Genomic DNA, 21,056 nt, shown 5'->3' with positions numbered 1-21,056 from the left:
GACCTGATACAGGGAGGGGATCCTGGGAGGAATGCTATAGGGCTCCCTTGAGACTTGATGGCTGAGCTGAGTTCACAAGGGTGTCTAGTGTTCGTCTGGCTGTCAAGGGGTATCCAGGAAAAGGAAGCAACATGTGTGAAAATGCACAGGGGAGAAACCGAGTCATGGAATCACAAGAGGCAATTACATCAGAGTCAGGCAAGGGAGCAGGGGAATGGGAAGAGATGAGGCTTTAAAGGCAGCATTTGGCCACATCATAAGGAGCCTTGAAAACTCTGCTAAGGGGCTTAAATGTGGTCCTAAGGCAATAAGGAGACATGGAAATGTATTAACGTTGGGAGCAGTGTAATCAGATATGCGTTAAAGGGAGATTACTCAGACTACAGGAAGAAGGAAACAGGAGATAGGATGAGGGTCAACAGGAGACCGGGATGGTGGGGATGAAGGAGAGAGACAAGTCAGAGAATCAGGTCGGAGGCAGACTCAGCCTACAATCTGGGGGACCTCTGAGACTTGGAATAAGTAGACTTCTCTGAGGTAAAAGGAAAGGAGATAGAGATGAATGAAGAAAAGTCCTACCTGCTTGTAGTAATCCACATAGGTGATCTCGGTGCCATCCCGCTTCTGAAAGGTGTGTGTGGGCTTCACTGACCAGTCAATGTCATCAATGGAGTAGGTTCTGTTATTGTATCTGGCAAATATAAAAAGTCTTTACAATTTTTTAATCATCTAACATAAGCAGCTACTTCACCACACTTTTAATTCAACACATAAGATAGACTCCAGAATGTCAGAAATTATGAAAACAATATAACAAGAATATTCACTTTTTAAAAAATACTCAGCTCTTTTCTGAAAAGGGCATTCCTTAATAATTTCATATACAGGAAGACTTCTGTCTACATTCCAACAAAACCTGGGGGGAAGTCCTTAGACCACAGTCTATTTTTCTCACTGATAGATACACTAATTTCAGGCAAATCATTCTGAAAATGTTCAGAGGCTGAAGCATTGCTCAAAACTTTCCTTATCTGAGAAGATAATGGTGTTTCTGACTTCCCAGGTAGTTTTTCTGATAAAAAAGCACCAAAAGAATGCCAGTCAACCCACAATACTGGTGTCTTGCTTAACCTTCCCGCTAGGGCTGGCTCTTGGCAAAACTACAAAACAGGTTAGCTAAGATTACTCTAAGCTCCTTCTCCCCTTCAGCACTGTGTAGCCTGGACTGTCGTCTCAGGATGACCCAGCCTAGGGGCAGAAGCTACCACAGCAGGTTTCTCTAGAGCTCTTGATTCTTTGCAAGATGACTTTGAAATGTGATAAGCTAATCCATCAAGATCATGACAGGAGGATAAGAGGGTAGCCTTCTCATACCAAGTAGTGTGGAATCCAGCCAGTCCCAGACCTCTGCTATATATCCCAGAAAACAAGTTTAAGTGGAAATTCTAAGCCAGAATAGAAGGCTAACAAGTCCCCTAAAAGAAGTATTCTTGCAGCCGTAAAAAGGAACAGGATCATGTCGTTTGCAGGGACACAGGTGGAGCTGGAAGCCATTATCCTCAGCAAACTAAGGCAGGAACAGAAAACCAAACACTGTATGTTCTCACTTATAAGTAGGAGCTGAACAATGAGAACACATGGACACGAGCAGGGGAACAACACACACTGGGGCCTCTCGGGGGATGGGGTGAGGGGGAGGGAGAGCATTCTGAAAAATAGCTAATGCATGCTGGGTTGAACACCTAGGTGATGAGTGGATAGGTGCAGCAAACCACCATGGCACACTTTTACCTGTGTAACAAACCTGCATATCCTGCACATATATCCCAACACTTAAAATAAAAAAATTTTAAACAGTATTCTTGGACTAGCAGCAGTATATGGTGAGCTTTTTAGTACTCAGGAAGTCATCTAAATTTTCCGTGTTTAACTCGGTTCAATGTGCAATGAAGGCAAATTTTATATACATAAACCTAGAGGTTGCAAAGAAGTAAAATGTGGTCTCAACTTAAAAAGACTCCTGAATCAAATAAAGAAGGTGAGACATGGAACTAAACTTCTGTCCTTTAAAATGAAATAAAATGGCCATAACAAGGTAGCCATAAGCAAAGTGCTATGGGAGGAGCCCAGGGGAAGAAACTGAGTAATTCCAACTGAGTAGGCAAATGGGGATGTCAGAAAAGCTGGGATATTAGAATTGGGCTTTGTGAAAACTGAAGTTTAAAAGGCAGAATTTGGGGTAGGGAATCCAGGCAACTGAAGTGAAATGAATTGAACTGAACTGAAGCAGAAAAGTGTAGAATGTTGGGGTTTAGAATAGAGTGGCATTGGGGGAAAGGAGGGTACAGCAAGTGAGAATTTGGAACTACGTCAGCTTGTGGACCGTCCAGAATGCCACACAAGGACGTGTGAACTCTAGACAACAAAACCACCAGGTCTTCTAAACAGATGAGTAAACGGATTAGATCTGTGACATCGGGCCAATACTCCAACACTATTTCTATTCCCAAATACTATCAATGATTGATTTCTGAAGAAAAGTTTATTTAGACACAGGCTTGTACCTTGTAAGGACAATGAGCCCTATTAGCTGCTTCTCACACGTCTGGGTGAAACAGGTCAAGCCAGTTCTTCGACAGAGAGCAGTCATGAATTCCAGAACCGTCTCATTCCGGAGGACCTTGTAACTCACATCAGCGCTAAACAGGAGCTTGCTTTCAAAATATGATACAGAAATGGCAAACCCAGGCCAAAGAGATAATCTTTAAAAACAAAACAGAAAAAAAGAAATATTGTCAATGTTATACCAGAAACACAATAAAGATTTTTAAATGGTGATTTTCTGTTCTGATTCTCGAGATCTTAACAAGATAATTATTTTCTTTAGTTTGATTTCTTCCAGTTGTTGACTGAAATCTTTCTTTCAGCTGCAGTGTCTTTAAGCATACATTTATAGTAAAATACCTTACTGTAAAGCAGTTTCTCAGCCTTGGCACCACTGACATTTGGAACTGGGTAATTCTTTGTTAGGGGCCGTCCTGTGTACTGTAGGATGTTTAGCAGCATCTCCCTGGCCTCTATCCAGCAGATGCCAGTAGCAGCCTCCCAGCTGTGACAACCAAAAACGTCTCCAGACAATACAAAATGTTCCCTGAAGAGGGGGGAAATGCCCCTGCCTGAGAACCATAACTGTAGGAATAAGATGTTTATGGAGTGATCTGTCCCTGCAGGAAAACATCTAGGTTCAGAAAAGCACCCCAATTCAAAGGAGAGGGTAGTGGATAGATTTAATAATGAGATTAAGAAATACAGAAGTGGTATCACAAACAGATATACAAGAGATACCAGAACACAGCCTACAGTTTCTTTCCATATAAACTTAAAAATCTTGAATAAGAAGTTACAGAAATGACATGAAATAATAGACTAATATTGTAAAAAAATAATTCCAGGTTATATTTTGTGGACTATAAGTAGTCACTGTGATACTAAGCCAGCCTCCAGGACAGGCATACGTGCTGAGTACCTAGGGCAGTTTAGTACAATCTGCACCTATGAGATTTTCTAATCCAGGTGGACAGATTAGTGACAGGGACGAACTGGATGCTTCATAGAGAGCACACTGACACTCTGAATGAACATATGGAAACTGTCATTTTTCCTCCACCAGGCAGAAGGCCAGACACCCCACTCCCATTTTCTATCTTTTATACACTTCTCCCTTTATGTATCTACGTTTGGGCTACCAGTTGCCTCTCTGTCTACAGTTTGACCACAGTATTTTTGAGAGCTAAGTAACAACCAGTTGAAGACATAGCTGACCACTTTCCCTGAAGCCTCGAATTCCCAGTTTAGGGTAGAAATTCTGCAAGTGTTCCTAAGGATTCTATCCTTCACCAGAGTTGTTTGGTTGGCTTCTCTTTCTGACCCGTGCTGCCCTGACGATTTCATGTCAACCACCTGGCTGTGCTAACATCCTTTCAACAACAAAATGAAGCACCAACTATGTGTTATAGCACAATACAGCTCATCCTGCTTTCATTATTACTTATTACACACAGAAAATTCAGTTTCTGAATTCCTTCTAGAATTTATGATAATTATCCATCACACTCATATAAGAAAACAAAGCTGCTAGCTTCACATTCACATGCACCACTTTATTTAAAAAAACTTGAAAATTTAAAAAAATCATTACATTTCATATCACAGAGTCTCTCACAGGAGGCATAATAGTATAATATTGTATCATAAATTATGTTGCTCACATTATAACAATTTTGGAGTAACAGAAAATATAAATAAACCTACTTGTGCTGGGGAATTTCCACTGGCTCTGAAGGATTATAGAAGTTCCGTCCAATTTGGTACATGGACAACTTTTTGAGGATCCTGCAAGTATATTGTTTTGAATTTTTGGTAAATATCAGTCAGTAACAGCGTAATTTTAAGTTCATACCCTTGCTGAACATAATGTTAAAAATATATAGGAAATACAGACCTCCCATTCTCACAGCACTGCAAGGTTTAGACACTAAATATACATATGAATGTTTATAAAGAACTGTCACTTCTTCATATTTGAGAATACTACAACTGAAGTTATTTTTATCTGTCTGGGTTTAGCTGCAAGGACAAATATGTGGCCAATTAGCCATTTCGGCTGCAGTAGTAACATTTTGGGTAGCTTAGATGGGGTGAGATAAGCCATGCCTTCAGGCCTTTTTGACCTCTTCTCTATTTGGGGATGAGGACCTTATTTCTTTTTTTTTTTTTTGAAATGGAGTTTCACTGTTGTTGCCCAGGCTAGAGTGCAATGGCGCGATCTCAGTTCACTGCAACCTCCGCCTCCAGGTTAAGCAATTCTCCTGCCTCAGCCTCCCAAGTAGCTGGGATTACAGGCAAGCGCCACCACACCCGGTTAATTTTGTATTTTTAGTAGAGACGAGGTTTCTACGTGTTGGTCAGGCTGGTCTCGAACTCCTGACCTCAGGTGATCTACCCGCCTCGACCTCCCAAAGTGCTGCGATTACAGGTGTGAGTCACCACGCCTGGCCAAGGATCTTATTTCTAATGAGGCTGCTCAGGCTCCCCAGGTGCTGCCAAATGACCATGGCTGTGTCTTCAGCAAGTAATCCTGGTCACCTTAGGAATCTGACCTACATGGGGGTTTCAAGTCAGGAAACAAGGGTTCCAATTGTGATTCTGGCTGCCAAATGTCACTGAGCCTGAGCCTCCTTCTCTTAAAAATAAGGATTTTAATAGTACTTGCCTCAGGGTGCTCTAGTGAGGGTAAAGTAAGATAAAAGACAAGTGAAAGAACTTTCTCACTGAAAAGCATCTTCCAAATGTCAGTATGCAAGACTGGCTTCTGAAGAGCTGATATGCAGTAAGCTGAGGCTCAAATATGACCAAAAGGTGCCGGACAAGACATCTGACTAGAATTAGAAATCAGGACATGTGGGTGGGGGAAGTTCCTTGATGTGCCCTTACGACTCAGGAAATCCCCAGGCTTCCCCATCTTCATTCCTTCCAGAGGCCACCGTTGAACAAAGGACTTGCCTGTAAGGTTTCTAACAGATCATCTTAATGATCCACAGTAGCAGCATGTAAAACAGTGGTTCTCTAGCTTCAGTGTATCCTAAATATGTGAATTTTCAGGCCTGTCTGTGAACTTCTGTTTACTAACTAGATTCAGTGAGGGTCCAGGGAATATGTGTTTTATGGAGCTCCACTCCACCCCTAAGAAGATGTAGGAGTATGTGATCCTTAGACCAGTCTTCAGAACACTGAAAAGCTGAGTTACAACCATGTAGATGTGGGGGAAAGAAGTGGGCTGAGGGTGGAGCCAGGGCAGAAAGCAGACAGTGATCTTCTTTCCTAAATCAATCAGCTAGGAGAAGAACAAATTCTTCAGTTTATTAAGTCAAACTTACTAAGTTTGCTAAATGAACTTTGAAGTCTGGGAAGAGACACAGAAAAAGAAGAAAAGGAAAAAGGTACCCTCTCTGCTACCAGTGAGATAGCAATAATCCCCATATCATTTGTCTCAACTTAGGATAACACTGGATATTAACAGTTTGTGCCACTGAGTGGTTGTAACGGGCTGCGTTGCACATTATTGCTCATGTACGAGAAAGTAGGTGAGAAATTGCCCTAACGGTGGCATCGCTGCTGGCACACTGCCTACAAAATGGTCGATTATTTTAATACCCAGGCTTTATGCTGAAAGGTATCATTAGCCCAAATTAAATTCACGTTTCCAGTGTCTTACTTTCTGAAGATGATATTGAAGACCTGGATGCACACGGGAGAACTTGATGGCAGCTCCCTCTTCAGGGTGATAGTCATCTTTATAGTCTCGCCTCTTTGAGTTTCACTTGACAATTCTGTGACCTGGGAAGAAGAGGTACTTAATATGCACCCTAGAAATTAGCCCCAAGTGTGCAGAATGCAGATATGATAAAGCCATCACAATATAATATGCATTAACAAAAACAAAACCGCAGGTGTTAGTATATGAGTAATAATCTAATCATCACATTATGTTCAGAGGGCTTTTTTTCTCTGTATCTTGCCAGTCCTTAAAAAACAACACATCCCTCTACTCCCTAACTTCTTAAGGGAGAATTAAAGCCAGACTCATGGTTCAAAGTTTGGTCCGAAGAGAGTTCCAGAGCAGTGGTTCCTGGTCTTTCTAGGGAGCGGGAGGGAGATGGGTCACAAATTACTTTGAGAGTCTGATAAAAGTTACAGATATTTCCCAATAAAATTTTACACACACACACACACACACACATATATATACACACACACACCAAAACAGTGTACATAATTGTACCCATTTTCAGGGTATTCACTGATACTCAGAAGCCCACTAGTGGACTGTCCTGCCCATCCCAAGTTCATGGATTCCAGAGGACAGCCTCCCAAAGTCTGCTTATAATGCAGAAGAGCAGAGAATAAGAAAGAAGGAAAGAAAGGAGAGACGATAAATGAGATGGAAAGTAAACATGGGGAGAGAGGAATAAGTAGTGGAAATCAGAACAGATCAGAAATCTGATTTTATGAATTGCTGAAAGGTCTAGAGAAATCCTAGAGTCCTTAGAGCCTGGAACAATGTTCTAGCAATACAGTGAATGCATGAATATGATTCTATTACAGCTCCCACTAAATTTAAAGCTTCTTGAACCAGAAAGGACTCAGAATAGGTTCTTGAAATAAAGGAATATATAAATCAATCAATAAATATCAATCAATGATCCTGGATTTCTTTAAGGGATAAGGAATTAGATAAAGTCAGCTAATCAGCAAGCATTTATGTATTCTGCCTCTACTTTCTACAGCTACAGTATGGATTTAACCACTTTTAGGTTGCATCAAGAATATAGGGCAGGAACCAGTCATTGCATGGAAACAAAGAGAAACTGATCTTTTCACAGGGATGTAAGATTTCATCGAGATAATTTCTTGCTTGAGATAAAACTGTACAGAAATCAGAGATGGACAGCTATAGAAAGAGCTCATCAACATTGAGAAAAATCTGGCAGACAGAAGGGATGCCCAGCTCTCAAACTGCTGCAGGGGCTTTGGGACAAAGTATTAAGACAATAAAGGATGTCGGGATGAGTGGCTGAGGGGAGGTGGCAGCAGATGGTCTCAGGAACTGCATTTTCAACAACCACCTAAGATCAAACTCTTCAGCCCCCCTTGCACCTCTCCCACCAAACACCCACTCCTCCTTCACTTCCTACATCTCTTATTGGACCTCAGACCCTCCAGTCCCCAGGCTGCTAACCTCAGAGTAAACTTTCACTTCTCCTCAATTCACGATCTAATCAGTTGGCAAGTCTTACTGTACACCAGGAATGTCTCTGATCTATCTCAGCTGTTCCAATACCATTATTTACTACAGTGCTTAAGAGCACATGATATGGAATTGGATAGACTCTGGTCCTCTGCCTCTTATAGCTGGTGTGATGTGGAACAGCTTTCCCCATCTCTAAAGTGGTACTGAGTCTAATTAAAGTCACAGGGTTGTGACGATTAAATGAGATAATGCATTGATTTTATTTCCATCCATTGCACAGGCACTCGGGAATTCAAATAGCAGCACTTTGTATCTCTGTTCAGGCCCTTTTGACACCCTGCCCACACTATTTCAGTGGCACTTTATTAATCTTCCCACCTCCTTCTGTAAACCATTCAATAGGATGTGATCAGATTAACTGTAATTTAACACAGCTGCCATGGAAACACTCTCTCAAAGTCTTCATGATCCATGGAAGAGTCTCTGTTCCTTGGCAGGACATTTAAAGTTCTCTCTAGCTTTGAAATCACAACCTCCACACCTTCCTGGCTAAACCTGAATGAGAAAGAGTTTCTAAAATACGGCCCTCACTTCCTATCATTGCCTCTTCTGCCTAGGAATCTCATATCTCCCATTGTCCACCTCACTGATCAAAATCCTAAACAAGGAATCATCACTCTCATTGAAGTGTCCTACTAGAAATAAGCTTATCTTTCATCAAGCTCTCTATGATAATCTTGGGTAAGATATTTAGCCTTACTAGGCCCCAAGGGTGAAATGAGATCATGCTATAAAGAGCCTGGCAGGCCGGGCGTGGTGGCTCACACCTGTAATCCCAGCACTTTGGGAGGCTGAGGCGGGTGGATCACCTGAGGTCAGGAGTTTGACACCAGCCTGGTCAACGTGAAGCAACCCTGTCTCTACTAAAAATACAAAAATTAGCCGGGCGTGGTGGCAGGTGCCTATAATCCCAGCTACTTAGGAGGCTGAGACAGGAGAATTGCTTGAACCCAGGGAGGCGGTGGTTGTAGTGAGCCAAGATCATGCCACTGCACTCCAGTCTGGGTGACAAGAGCAAAACTCCACCTCAAAAAATAAAAAAATAAAAAAATAAAAAGAGCCTGGCAGAGTAATCTGGAAGGTGTAATTGGTAGCAGCAGTGGTGGTAGCAGCTACTTGTGGGACACAAAGATCTGCTCGAGAGAGATGTTGGGGATAATCTGGAGAACAAAGAAGGACAGTACTTAACACCTAGTAAGTGCTCAATAAATGTTAGCATAATAAAAATACTAATTATTATGACACTTATTTCATTCTACCTTACATAGTATTTATTTGTAAAGAATTTTGATTCTAAATTGAAATTTTGGAGAACAAGTACTCTGTTTTATTTATCTTTGTTTGCTCCATGGTCGCAACACCCTGCCAGGTTCAGAGTAGGCTCTTTATAAGTATATGAGAGTGGCAAATAGATGTGAACACGAATAGCAATACCAGTCTGGCTGCAGATGTACAAATGGGGCCTGGACAGTGAAAGGTTAGGAGGCAGCTGAACAGGACTTCTGGAACTCCTAGGAGTGCAATGAGTCAACTAGTGGCCGAGATATTTCAACTTAAATAAGCATCCTAGGACATGTGTAGGGGATAGATGGGGATGCAGAATTAAGCCTCAGTCAATACCAAGATCAGAATAAAAAGGTGAAAGCAGCAGTATCTCCAGTAGGACACTTTCTTTTGCACTGTAACTGGGTGACAGGTCATATGTTTATAAGGAATAAGACAACACTATTCTGTTTAAACCTAGTATCCCCTATACCCGGGAAATGAAATAAACAGGCCTGATTTATCACACCATGTTTTAACGGTCTATTTTCTCACTTGCCTCCTTATTAGGCTCCGTCCCCAGCAACAGAAAGGTGTTTGACACATACTACATGCTCATTTTGAATGAGAAATGAATAGTAGTAACATATTCTTAGCATTTGTAGAGTATAAGTTCTCCATTCTGTTTAGGTACAATGGAAGTAAGCTGAACACTTCAAGAGTAGTATTTAATAATTTCAACATATCTAAATTTCTAAACTAGTGCTAGAAATGTATCTACAAGAACAAGATCATTTTTAATGATAACAACAGACTTGACATATATCATTTAAGTATGAGAAGCCATATTAGCATGCTATCAACATCTGGTCATAGGACAAAGAACTGAAGGATCGATAATAAATTATGGTGAATAAAAATGTTTCTTAATTTACAGATCTAGATTTTCTAAGCCATTAAATTTAACCATATGGTATAATTTTAACGTTCCATATCCAATGCAACAATCATTCAAGCAGCTCCTAGAAATCTCAGGGTCTCATAAAAGGCAAAAGGCCCAAGAGTGCTTAGAAACACATTTCTTGAGAAAATTCAAAGAGATTTACGTAGAGCCTAAAAATTTAAATCTAAACTATTGGTACTGAACTCTGCAAACAGTTGAACTAAGGGAGTAAGATTTCTAAGGGATAGAAGCATAAAATGTTAATCCAATGCTCTGTTTTAATTTTTCATAGAGAAATTGGTTCTTTTTTCCTTGTAGTAATTGTAACATTGTTTTAGAACAAAACATATGATGAAAACATACATACTATATTTTAGGACTGGAGATGTTAAATGTGTAAAAAAATGGATAAAGGAATATGAAATACACAATAGCTATTTCCAATGGTTGCATTAAAAAAAACTTTAAAAATTGACATAACTCATATTTCATATGATAGAGCAAGTCGTTAAATAAATGGCAATTCTAGAATCAAAAATTGATGTAAAGTTATTTGGACATACAGGCACAAGGGTGCAGGAGCAAAAAAAGGTAGAAATAATTTAAAGTTCTGAAGCCATAGGCCAAACGGTGTTTCTTAGTCTTGCCTACTTTGGGAATTTTTTTTAAGATGCCTATTTCAAGGACACTTACAGCTCTTATTTTTTAAATACCAGACCAGCTTCGTAATTAAGAAATCAATTACTAGTGAAGTCTTAATTAGGAAGTCTTTTTTTAAGCTCTCAGGCAGGGGAACACGAAAGAGGAAAGGAGTGAATCACTCATTCCAATTGTCATGAAAATCAACTAATCTCTTAAATATATAAGCATATATAAGGGGACTTCAAAAAGTTCATGGAAATATGTGTTATGAAAAAACCTATGTATGGATTTCAAAAATTTTGCAGCAAAATAAACTCATACTAACTTGTACTAAATTTCTGCACCAAAATAAACTCATACTAACAGGATCCAGTGTGAGGCACTAAAAATAAGATCAATTTGAAAAGAGCCCCTATCAGACCAATATGAGTTCTGCTAAGATTGAAGGAAGAACAGATATCAAATTTTTGGTGATATTTGGGTAGAAAAATGGCAAAATCATTGATGTGTAATGAAAAGTTTATGGGAACAATGCCACAAAGAAATCAGCAGTTTACAAATGGATAACTCATCTTAAGAAGGGATGAGACAATGTTGAAAATGAAGCCTGCTGCAGACCACCTACACAAATTTGCAAGGAGAAAAAATTCATCTTGTTCATGCTGTAACTGAGAAGACCAAAGATTAACAGCAGAAACAATAGCCAACACCACAGACATCTCAATTTGTTTAGCTTATACAATTCTGACTAAAAAATTAAAGTTGAGCAAACTTTCCATTCTATGGTTGCCAAATTCATTGCATTCAGATCAGTTGCAGATAAAAGCAGAGCTGTCAATAAAAATTTTATATAAATGGTATCAAGATCCTGAAGAATTTCTTAAAAAAATTGTAAGAGGAGATGAAACCTGGCTTTATCAGTACGATCCTGAAGACAAAGCACAATCAGAGCAATCGCTACTGAGAGGTGGAAGTGGTCCAGTCAAAGCAAAAGCCAGCTCATCAAGAGCAAAGGTCATGGCAATAGTTTCTTGAGATGCTCAAGACATTCTGCTTGTTGACTTTCTGGAGGGCCAGAGAATGGTAACATCCACTTATTATGAAAGTGTTTTGAGAAATTTTGCCAAAGCCTGAGCAGAAAAATGACCAGGAAAGCTTCCCTGGAGAGTACGACAACAATGCTTCTGCTCATTCTTCTCAACAAACAAGGGCAAGTTTGCAAAAGTTTCAATGGGAAATCACTGGGCATCCACTTTACTGCTGATTTGGCTCCTTCTGACTTTTTGTTTTATAATCTTAAAAAATCTGTAAAGGGCACCTATTTTTCTTCAGTTAATAAGGTAAAAAATACACTGCACTGACATGGTTAAATTCCCAGGACGCTTAGTTATTTAGGGATGGACTAAATGGCTGATACCATTGCTTACAAAAGTATCTTGACCTTAGTAAAACTCTTGGTAAGAAATAAAGGTAGTTTTTAAAAGTTTTACCTTTCAATTCTATTTTTCCACAAACCTTTTGGAATCTCCTTGCATATGTGTATATATATATGTGTGTGTATGTGTGTATATATACACATATAATAAACACACATCCACATATACAGTGGAAAAACTAATCATACTATACCTTTTCTTCTAGCTTTTGTGACAGAAAGAGGATGGCACCGTCAAATGCTTTTGCTTTGTTGGAAAGTTCACTATGACTATAAAGTAAAGCAATTCTCAGCCTTCTAGATGCTAAATCTGGAACGTATGTCACATGGTACTGGTATAGCTGCCAGTCTTGAGGAAAATCTAAGTTAAAGAGGTTTGTAACCAGTTTCACAGGTATTCCACTGGAACCTGAAGACAACAAACAAAAAATAATTTTTTAATCAGGAAATCACATCATGTTAATATTAATCACTTCATTTAAAAATGTATTTGCATATGCATAGTAGTTGCTGTAAAGCAAGGATTTTTGCACAGTGACACAGGATAAACCCTAAAACTTGCAGCCTAATAACACCTTTGGGAGCTAAAATGGGATCATGCATGAAGCAGGCTTCATAAGAACATAAGAGCTGACACTGGCATTCCTGTCCTTGTGAGACGAGAAGCATCTGAACTCAGCCATTCCAGGACGCCTTTCAGAGCTTGCCTTCCCGCTCTCATTTTCTGCAATTCAAATCAGCTCAAGTAATTTTTTCAGATGCTGCTCTGAAATCATACGGCTCTCGTATTATAAAGAAACAGTCTGGTTCTTACTATGAATATACAACCCCCAACCTCTGGGAAATCCAGATAATCAGAAGTTAATCATATTTCTGAAAATTCTGAAAAAGTTCTATCAGTGCTTAGACCAAATCATCTCAGAGAAGACCCTCAGAGATTAAGGGGAAGGCTGGGGAGAGAGGAAGGAACTGTCATTTTTCCGACGTGAAAACAGACAGGGCTTCTGGGCTTCCGTTTTCTGCAGACACATGGAGGCCATGTGTGCTTCTGGGACTTCCAGCCCCCTACAGACATTTTCATTCACATCTTAAAAGTCTATAGGACAAAATCAGAGATGGCCACGACATAGTCAGTTAGCTCAGGATGGTGTAAGTTCCCCCCAGAGCAGAATCCAGGAGGGCACGAAGAAGGTTCTTCTCACTTCCCCTTACAGAGAATCATCCAGTTTTGGTCTTACAGAAAAGAACGATATAGGGGCTGGGCATGCTGGCTCACACCTGGAATCCCAGCACTTTGGGAGGCTGAGGCGGGTGGATAGCTGGAGGCCACCAGTTCGAGACCAGCCTGGCCGACCTGGCAAGACCCTGTCTCTACAAAAAATACAAAAATTAACTGAGCATGGCGGCCCACACCTGTAAGTCCAGCTACGCGGGAGGCGGAGGCACAAGAATGGCTTGAACCTGGAAGGCAGAGGCTGCAGTGAACCAAGATCTCACCATTACACTCCAGCCTGGGCAACAGAGTGAGATGCTCTCAAAAAAGAAAGAAAAGAAAAGAATGATATAGAATAAGTGCTATTTTGCTTTTCTCATGGAGGAAAGCAACCCAGAGACCCCCAAAGTGGTGAGGAATACAAGGTATCAGCTGTGCTTCAGTATTTCCTCAGCTTCAACCTGGGGTATATATCTGGCAGGAGCAAGAAACCTCTGTGCTATTTTAGCTAAATAACAGATCTCTTTTGTTCTCCCAGATCCTGAGGAAATGGCAAAGCAACATATTTTAGCTGCTCATATAAAGAGTCATCAACCTAGACTATCAGAGCCGGAAAGACCCTTCAAGATCATCTATACATGATAGTTTTCAAACGGCAGCTGGGTCCCATTAGCGCTGCAGTTATGAAATCAGGTGAGGTGAATCGCATGTTTAATGAAAAGACCGGAATAAAACAGAATGGAAGAGATGCACTGTTTCATGAAACTTTTGCTTCAATTGTGTGGAGACAGTGTGTGTATGCTGGATAATAATGTATTTCTTATTTTGGTTTAAAAAGTTTGGAAAACACTGATCCGCATCAGTGATTTTTAACTTTCGTGAGGGGGCCACAAAGCCTTTTGAGAATCTAATGAAAACAACAGACCTACTTCCCAGAAAAGACATATACTGACAATTTGCATGCAATTTTATGGTTGAGCCTGGAATCTGGGTAAAGAATCCCCCAAATAGGTTGTCTTTCTTTTTACAGCTGAAGTCCAGAAAGGTTATTACTTCCCATGTTGGGAAAGAAAAGAAACATCTTTTTAACTCCCACCCCAGTATATGAAGAAAATCTTTTCCAAAAGTGAGATGTCATTTTGGGGAAGATATTATTTCTATTAATAAAAGAGAAAATTAAGGCTAGAAAAACTAAAGCGTCTAACAGCGCCTTGGACATAGAAGATGTTCAGTAAATATCTGTTAAGCAAACATACAAACTTATTTATTTTAGACCTAGAATTTGGAATTCCTTAAGCAAGATTTGGTAACATTAAACAAGTAAGTAACATAACACTGGGTACCTGTTTTACAATCTCTCACATGTGCCAATTTTTCTCTGGTACAAATACTCAAATCCATAAAGTCCTGTTTGTTTTTCACACCTCTTTCCATGGAGGTACTTCCAGCATCACCAGAAGATATCCCATATTTATCTAAAACATGAAGAGAATGTGGTAACAGCTCATATTTCATTCTAGTGCTACTGTTTACAACTACTATGTCAAAAATGCATTGCAATCCAAACTTGTGGTTTTGGATACGGCTTGCCCGTACTGCTGAAACCATTCATGACTATACAGAAGTCTTCAGCCTAAAAATGGAAAATTGTGAAGAAAACACAGAATGTTTTGTTAAAAATAACAGATCTCGGCCAGATGTGGTGACTCATGCCTGTAGTCCCGGCACTTTAGGAGGTCATGGCGGGTGGATCGCTTGAGCTCTGGAGTTAGAGACCAGCCTGGGCAACGTGTTGAAACCCTGTCTCTACCAAAAACACAAAAAATCAGCTGGGCGTGGTGACATGTGCCTGGGCTGAGGTGGGAGGATCACTTAACCCAACTCCAGAAGGTGGGGGTAGCAGTGAGCCATGGTCACGCCCGCACTCCAGCCTGGGCGACAGGGCAAGACCCTGTCTCACGAAAACAAAAACAGATCTTGACTTAGTTTTTGCTCTTGTAATATTGTAGACTTTCTCTTCTTGGCTAAGGAGAAAACCCTCCCTCCCCATTCCCTTCTCCATACCTATTTATGGAGGGCAGCTCTCCTGCCCTTAGCTCTTGTGTAACTCCCTGAAGGGTTCCCGACTAACTTCTGTCCTCAGCAACTTCTGCCCAGAAAGAAGCTGAATCTCTGACATTTCCCAATGAAAAGAAGAGAAACTGCCTGGAACATTGCCATCAGTTTTTATTCTAGGTCATTCCCCATAAGAATAAAAGCCAGTGTTTCACCTCAGGGCATATCACTTACTCATAGCTTCTAGAAAATATGAAATTAAAATCTGTTTCCAAATGAGTATTTTCTGTTTAAATTAGTATGGGAGATGCTGACTTTCTGGCATGTTGAAAATAACTTTATAAAAATACAAAATGTTACCGCAAAGTAATATGAATTTCTAGAACTCTACATGACCACTGCCTTTGACGTAGTCACTGTGTGAAACCACCCTACATGAGACTACCACCGGCTCAAATGCTGTCCAGCCCCTGCTCAGTGGAGTCTAAGTTTCCCAGGAAAATCACAAAATGTATTTAATCCTTAATTCTATTACCCTCACTAAATTGTCCATATAAGCCACTGCTCTTGGTTTCAAAAGATGTTAGGTGGTTTCTGAAGATTCAAGCTACTATAGTATGGCAGTTACCAGGAGCTGGAGGGAGCGGGGAATGGGAGTTATTATTTAATGAGTACAGAGTTTCAGTTTTGCAAGGTGAAAAAAGATCTAAAGTTGGATGGTGGTGATGATTGCACGACAATATAAATGAAGTTCATCTCCCAAGACTGCACATTTAAAAGTAATTAAAATGGTAAATTTTATGTTATATATATTTTAAAATAAAGAAAGAAAACTCCAATTTTCCCTCCAAGGATGAAGGATTTTCATCATTCACCGTTCATAACAATGTGTGGCGGATGTGAAAAAACATTCACAAGGATGGAATAATGTTTGAAAATAGTGGAAGGCACTGGGCCTGTCAGAGCAGGGCTGCTGTGCTCACAGGCTGCACATTCATTTGTGTGTTTGGATCACAGGGGTACATACACAGGACTGGAAAATTCCCAGCGAGGAACAGCAGAGTCAGACATGAGATGAGTGGGGGGACTAGACCCTCACAGCCTGGGAGAACCTAATGCTTAGAGCTTCCATATTTATTAGAAATCAGTCGCTTGGGAAAATAAAAAACATTGTGGTCAGAACAAGAGAGATGGCTAACTGGTTTTTTTTTTTTTCCTTTTCTTTTCTTTTTTTTGAGATGGAATTGGAATTTCACTCTTGTTGCCCAAGCTAGAGTGCAACAGTGCGATCTCGGCTCACTGCAACCTCCACCTCCCAGGTTCAAGTGATTCTCCTCCCTCAACCTCCTGAGCAGCTGGGATTACAGGTGTGTGCCACCACACCCAGCAAATTTTTTGTATTTTTAGTAGAAAAGTAGAAACGGGGTTTCACCTTGTTAGCCAGGCTGGTCTTGAACTCCTGACCTCAGGTGATCCGCCCGCCTTGGCCTTGGCCTCTCAAAGTGCTGGGATTACAGGCCTAAGCCACCACGCCCGGCCTGACTAACTGGTTTTATTCAGGGTCATGGGCCTTAAGCCCCAGTGCCTCAGAATGTGACCATATTTGGAGACAGGGTCTTTAAACAGGTGATTACGTTAAAGTGAGGTCATTATGGTGGTTCCTAATCCAGTATGACTGACGTCATAAGAAGAGGAATTAGGACATAGAAATGCAAAGGAAAGATCATGTGAACACAAGGGGAAGTCGGCTATGTATAAACCAAGAAGAGGGTCCTCAGAAGAAACCAGCCCTGTCCCACCTGATCTCAGACTTTAAGCATCCAGATTTGTGAGCAAATAAATTTCTGCTAATTAAGCCACCTAGTTGGTACTACTTTGTCAGGGCAGCCCTAGCAGACTAACACATGGGGCATGCCAACTCCCAGTGTGTGATTGTGGTGACTTTGCGTTGCATGTTGACAAGTATCCTGAGACCAAATCTGGCTTTGCAGTGAGGAGAGCTACCATTGAATGGTGATGTTTACCACAGGAGTGGAAGAAAGAGAGCAGTGGCTACATGCATACCAGGTTTCTACCATCCTTCCAAGCAATGGCATTGGCATTTATACACCATTCAGATTTTTTTTGCCTTTTTAAAAATTCATATACATTTAAGGCATAAGAGCATAGTTTTGTTACATGGATATATTGCATAGTGTGAAGTCTGGGCTTTTAGTGTAACCATCATCTGAATAATGTACGTTGCAGCCATTAAGTGATTTCTCACTCCCCTCCCACCCTCCCAACCTTCCAAGCCTCCAATGTCTATTATTCCACACTCTATGTCCATGTGTACACATTATTAAGCTTCCACTGATAAGTAACAACATGCAGTATTTGACTTTCTGTTTCTGAGTTATTTCAGTTAAGATAATGGCCGCCGCCCAGGGGCAGTGGCTCATACCTGTAATCCCAGCACTTTGGGAAGCCGAGGTGTGCAGATTGCCTGAGGTAGGGAGTTCAAGGCCAGCCTGACCAACATGGAGAAACCCCGTCTTTACTAAAAATACAAAATTAGCCAGGCGTGGTGGCATATGCCTGTAATCCCAGCTACTCAGGAGGCTGAGGCAGGGGAATCACTTGAACCCAGGAGGTGGGGGGTGCAGTGAGCCGAGATTGCGCCATTGCACTCCAGCCTGGGCAACAAGAGCGAAACTCCAATTCAAAAAAAAAAAAAAAAGAGATAATGGCCTCCAATTCCATCCATGTTGCTGCAAGACATGCTTTCATTCTTTTTATGGCTGAGTAGTATTCTCTTATATATGTAAACCACATTTTCTTTATCTAATGCTTAAGTTGATTTTGTATCTTTGCTATTATGAATAATGCTGCAATAAACATACAAGTGCAGATAAATTTTGAATATAATGATTTATTTTCCTTTGGGTAGAAATCCAGCAGTGGGGTTGCTGGATCAAATGGTATTACTATATAACACCATAAAGATTTTTAAAGTATTTTTTCAAAATTCTTCAGTGAATAGGAAGAAACAGAAACTGGCTTCCTAATATCTGTGGAGTCCCATCTACCAAACTGTGTCAGGAAATTCAGCATGTGCTTCTATGTTAGAGTCCCAAAGGCACATGACAAAGGGTATCCTTCAAGGAAAGGAAATCGGGATATGCAAGAGGTGGACCTACTGCTGTAAGGCTTGGCAGGGCTCCTCTTGCTCCATTCAGGTAGAATGGGACTAAATGAACAGACTGAGTTGCACTTACCGTTCGTTGAAATCCTGCTTGTTCCCAAGAAGCCATTGCTAGAGGATGCTTCATTGTTACTAAGATCAACAGATGTAGGCTAAAATGGCAAAAAAAAAAAAAAAGGTTTTGTTCAGATTTACAATGGTAAGTCACAAATCAAAAAATTATCCTAAGAACAGTGTCAGGTCTTCAGATTACCATGAACTAGGCAAAGAAAATGTTAACAGGTAAAATCCTTGAGAGATGAGAAGAGAGTGCCTATTCCAGAAAAGAGGATAAAGACATACTGTAGTTTTCCTCACTCATCAAACTTTGGTTTTAGTACCAACTGTCGCCAGATACATATAGGTGGAGGTGTAAAGAAGCAGAGATGAGATTCTTGTGCCCAGGGAGGTCACCAGAGGGCATGCGGCACAGACGCACATGGACCTCATGTTTCCATAGCCCATGGACATAAAATGAACAGAGGCCCCGGGTCACCAGCTCAGATCATGATTCTGCCTGAATAAACTGGGCCAAAACAGGTTCACAAAAAAGACCAAGAGAACAATTAGTATGTTCTCTTTGCATAGTAACTACTTCTCTTTGTTCAAGAAGTTACTCTATCTTGGCTTGCTAAAAAATGGACAAAGTTCATGAGAATAAAGGCATAAGGACCACAAACTACTCATTTGAATACTTGCTCCAAATGCTAAGAATATGTAGTTGTATTAATAACATCACTCCAAAGTTGCTTATTGGCAGGTCAATCTAGTTGCTTAAATCCAGCAAGGAGCTTTCTCTATAGTGGTTGCTCAAGAACAGTAGTTTAATCTAAACCACATGTGTGACAGTATTTATTTTTATATACTAATTAGTCAGAAAAACTGCATTAGATTATATGCCGTGTAATGTTATGAAAGCACATCACTTTTTACCAGGCAATTTAAAACGAAATCATGAAATTAAAACTCAGAAAGAAAAAGAGAATGATATATTTGTCCCCAGTCTTCAGTCCTCTTTACTGGCTAATATACCTACATTAATATCTTAGACAAGATCCCTAGAAGGAAAAAACTGTTAAAAGAAACCTTGGAAAGACTCAAACTTGAGAGAAAAGATAATACGCTACTTCGTAACAGAGAGGAGGAGAAACATGTAGAGGAAGGCATTGTTCAGGCTAGAGAGAGACGTAGGAGAAAATGAAACCATGCGCAATAAGCATGCTACACACCAATGGCGCGGCTTGGGTGCGCCCCACTTCTGTGGCACTGGGGCTGCGGGCGATACCTCTGGCTTTCACTCGGGCCCTTCCACTCATGTTCCCTGTGAGCCCACAGTGGCCACAAGAGCTGCAATGTCTCAGTTAGGGTATGTTTTGTTTTGGCTACAGATGGCGAGGCTGTGACGGCGAAACTGCCTGGAGGCGGTGGATGTCCAGCATCCCCAACCTACGCAGGGGCTGGAAATGCGTGCGAGGCTCGTGCGTGGGTGGAGAAAGCACGCTGGGGCGTGGGGATTGGCGCGAGCACGTGGGCCTGTGCGGGACTTCCTTTTTCTTCCCATTACCTCCACCCCACCCCAAAATTTGGCATTATCCCCCTTTTCCATTTTTGCCAACCTTATGTGTATTGGGTGGCATCAAACAATAATTTTTTTTTCAGTTTGTATTTTCTGCTCACCAATGAGGGTAAGTACCTCTTCATACATGTGATATTTTTAGAGTTATCCAGTCTGCAAATTGCCTGTCGCGTTCGTTTCCCATTTTTAAAATAGAGTGTCTCATCTTTGTGATTTGGAAGAAAACTTTTTTGAAAACTTTTTTAAAAACTTGCAAATATGCAAATATCTACTTCCAACCTATCACTTGTTAATTTTTACTATGAAATGCTTTAACCAAAATCCTAAATTTCGATGTTGCCAAATTCAGCCATTTGAAAATTTGTGCTTTTGGGATCTTTTTAAAAGAAAATTCCACCTGTCCTAAGTTTACAAGGAAAAGGACTTTCTATCATATTTTCTTTTTATTAACTTCGTAAGTTTACTGTTCACAACAAGTATCTTCTATCCTTCAGGAATTTACACTCACACATATGTAAGTATACAGTGTGAGATAGAAGTTCAACTTTATCTCCATAGAGTGAGCCATTCTTCCTTGACATCATCTGTTAAATAGCACATACTTTCTCTAATAGTTTGTGAAGCCACCTCCAGCAAATGACAGATTCCCAGGTATAAATAGATCTAGTCTGTGCCTCCCATTTCTGCACCAAGACTTTAACACTATGTATCATTATTTCTTTGTATTATTCATAGAATCTGGTGGGATAAGTCTTTGCTCTTTGATCATTTTTTCCGACTGATTTATTTATTCACAAACTTTATTCTTCCATATACATTTTAAAATAAGTTTGTCA

General features: G+C 40.4%; 1 protein-coding gene and 1 long non-coding RNA gene across 2 annotated transcripts in view; one reads left to right on the top strand and one right to left on the bottom strand.

The window, feature by feature from the left end:
• Positions 1–14,064, top strand: part of LOC102139795 (uncharacterized) — a 160,372-nt gene extending 146,308 nt beyond the window's left edge. The window contains exon 4 of the long non-coding RNA XR_001485150.4: positions 13,905–14,064. This is a non-coding gene — a long non-coding RNA (uncharacterized lncRNA). The remainder of the gene's footprint in view (positions 1–13,904) is intronic.
• PIWIL4 (piwi like RNA-mediated gene silencing 4) overlaps positions 1–19,960 on the bottom strand; it is a 48,937-nt gene extending 28,977 nt beyond the window's left edge. Inside the window, exons 1-8 of the mRNA XM_005579387.5 lie at positions 19,874–19,960; positions 18,679–18,757; positions 14,710–14,841; positions 12,348–12,562; positions 6,275–6,396; positions 4,312–4,392; positions 2,565–2,762; positions 580–691 (exon numbers count right to left, since the gene is read on the bottom strand). Of these exons, the coding sequence (XP_005579444.4) occupies positions 580–691; positions 2,565–2,762; positions 4,312–4,392; positions 6,275–6,396; positions 12,348–12,562; positions 14,710–14,841; positions 18,679–18,757; positions 19,874–19,960 (1,026 nt within the window). The remainder of the gene's footprint in view (positions 1–579; positions 692–2,564; positions 2,763–4,311; positions 4,393–6,274; positions 6,397–12,347; positions 12,563–14,709; positions 14,842–18,678; positions 18,758–19,873) is intronic.
• Between the last annotated feature and the right edge of the window lie 1,096 nt (positions 19,961–21,056).

The sequence above is a fragment of the Macaca fascicularis genome, chromosome 14 (assembly GCF_037993035.2).
Source record: "Macaca fascicularis isolate 582-1 chromosome 14, T2T-MFA8v1.1".
Classification (NCBI taxonomy): Eukaryota; Metazoa; Chordata; class Mammalia; order Primates; family Cercopithecidae; genus Macaca; species Macaca fascicularis.
Note: the sequence above shows the minus strand (reverse complement) of the source record. Positions and strands in the feature narration are given on the sequence as shown.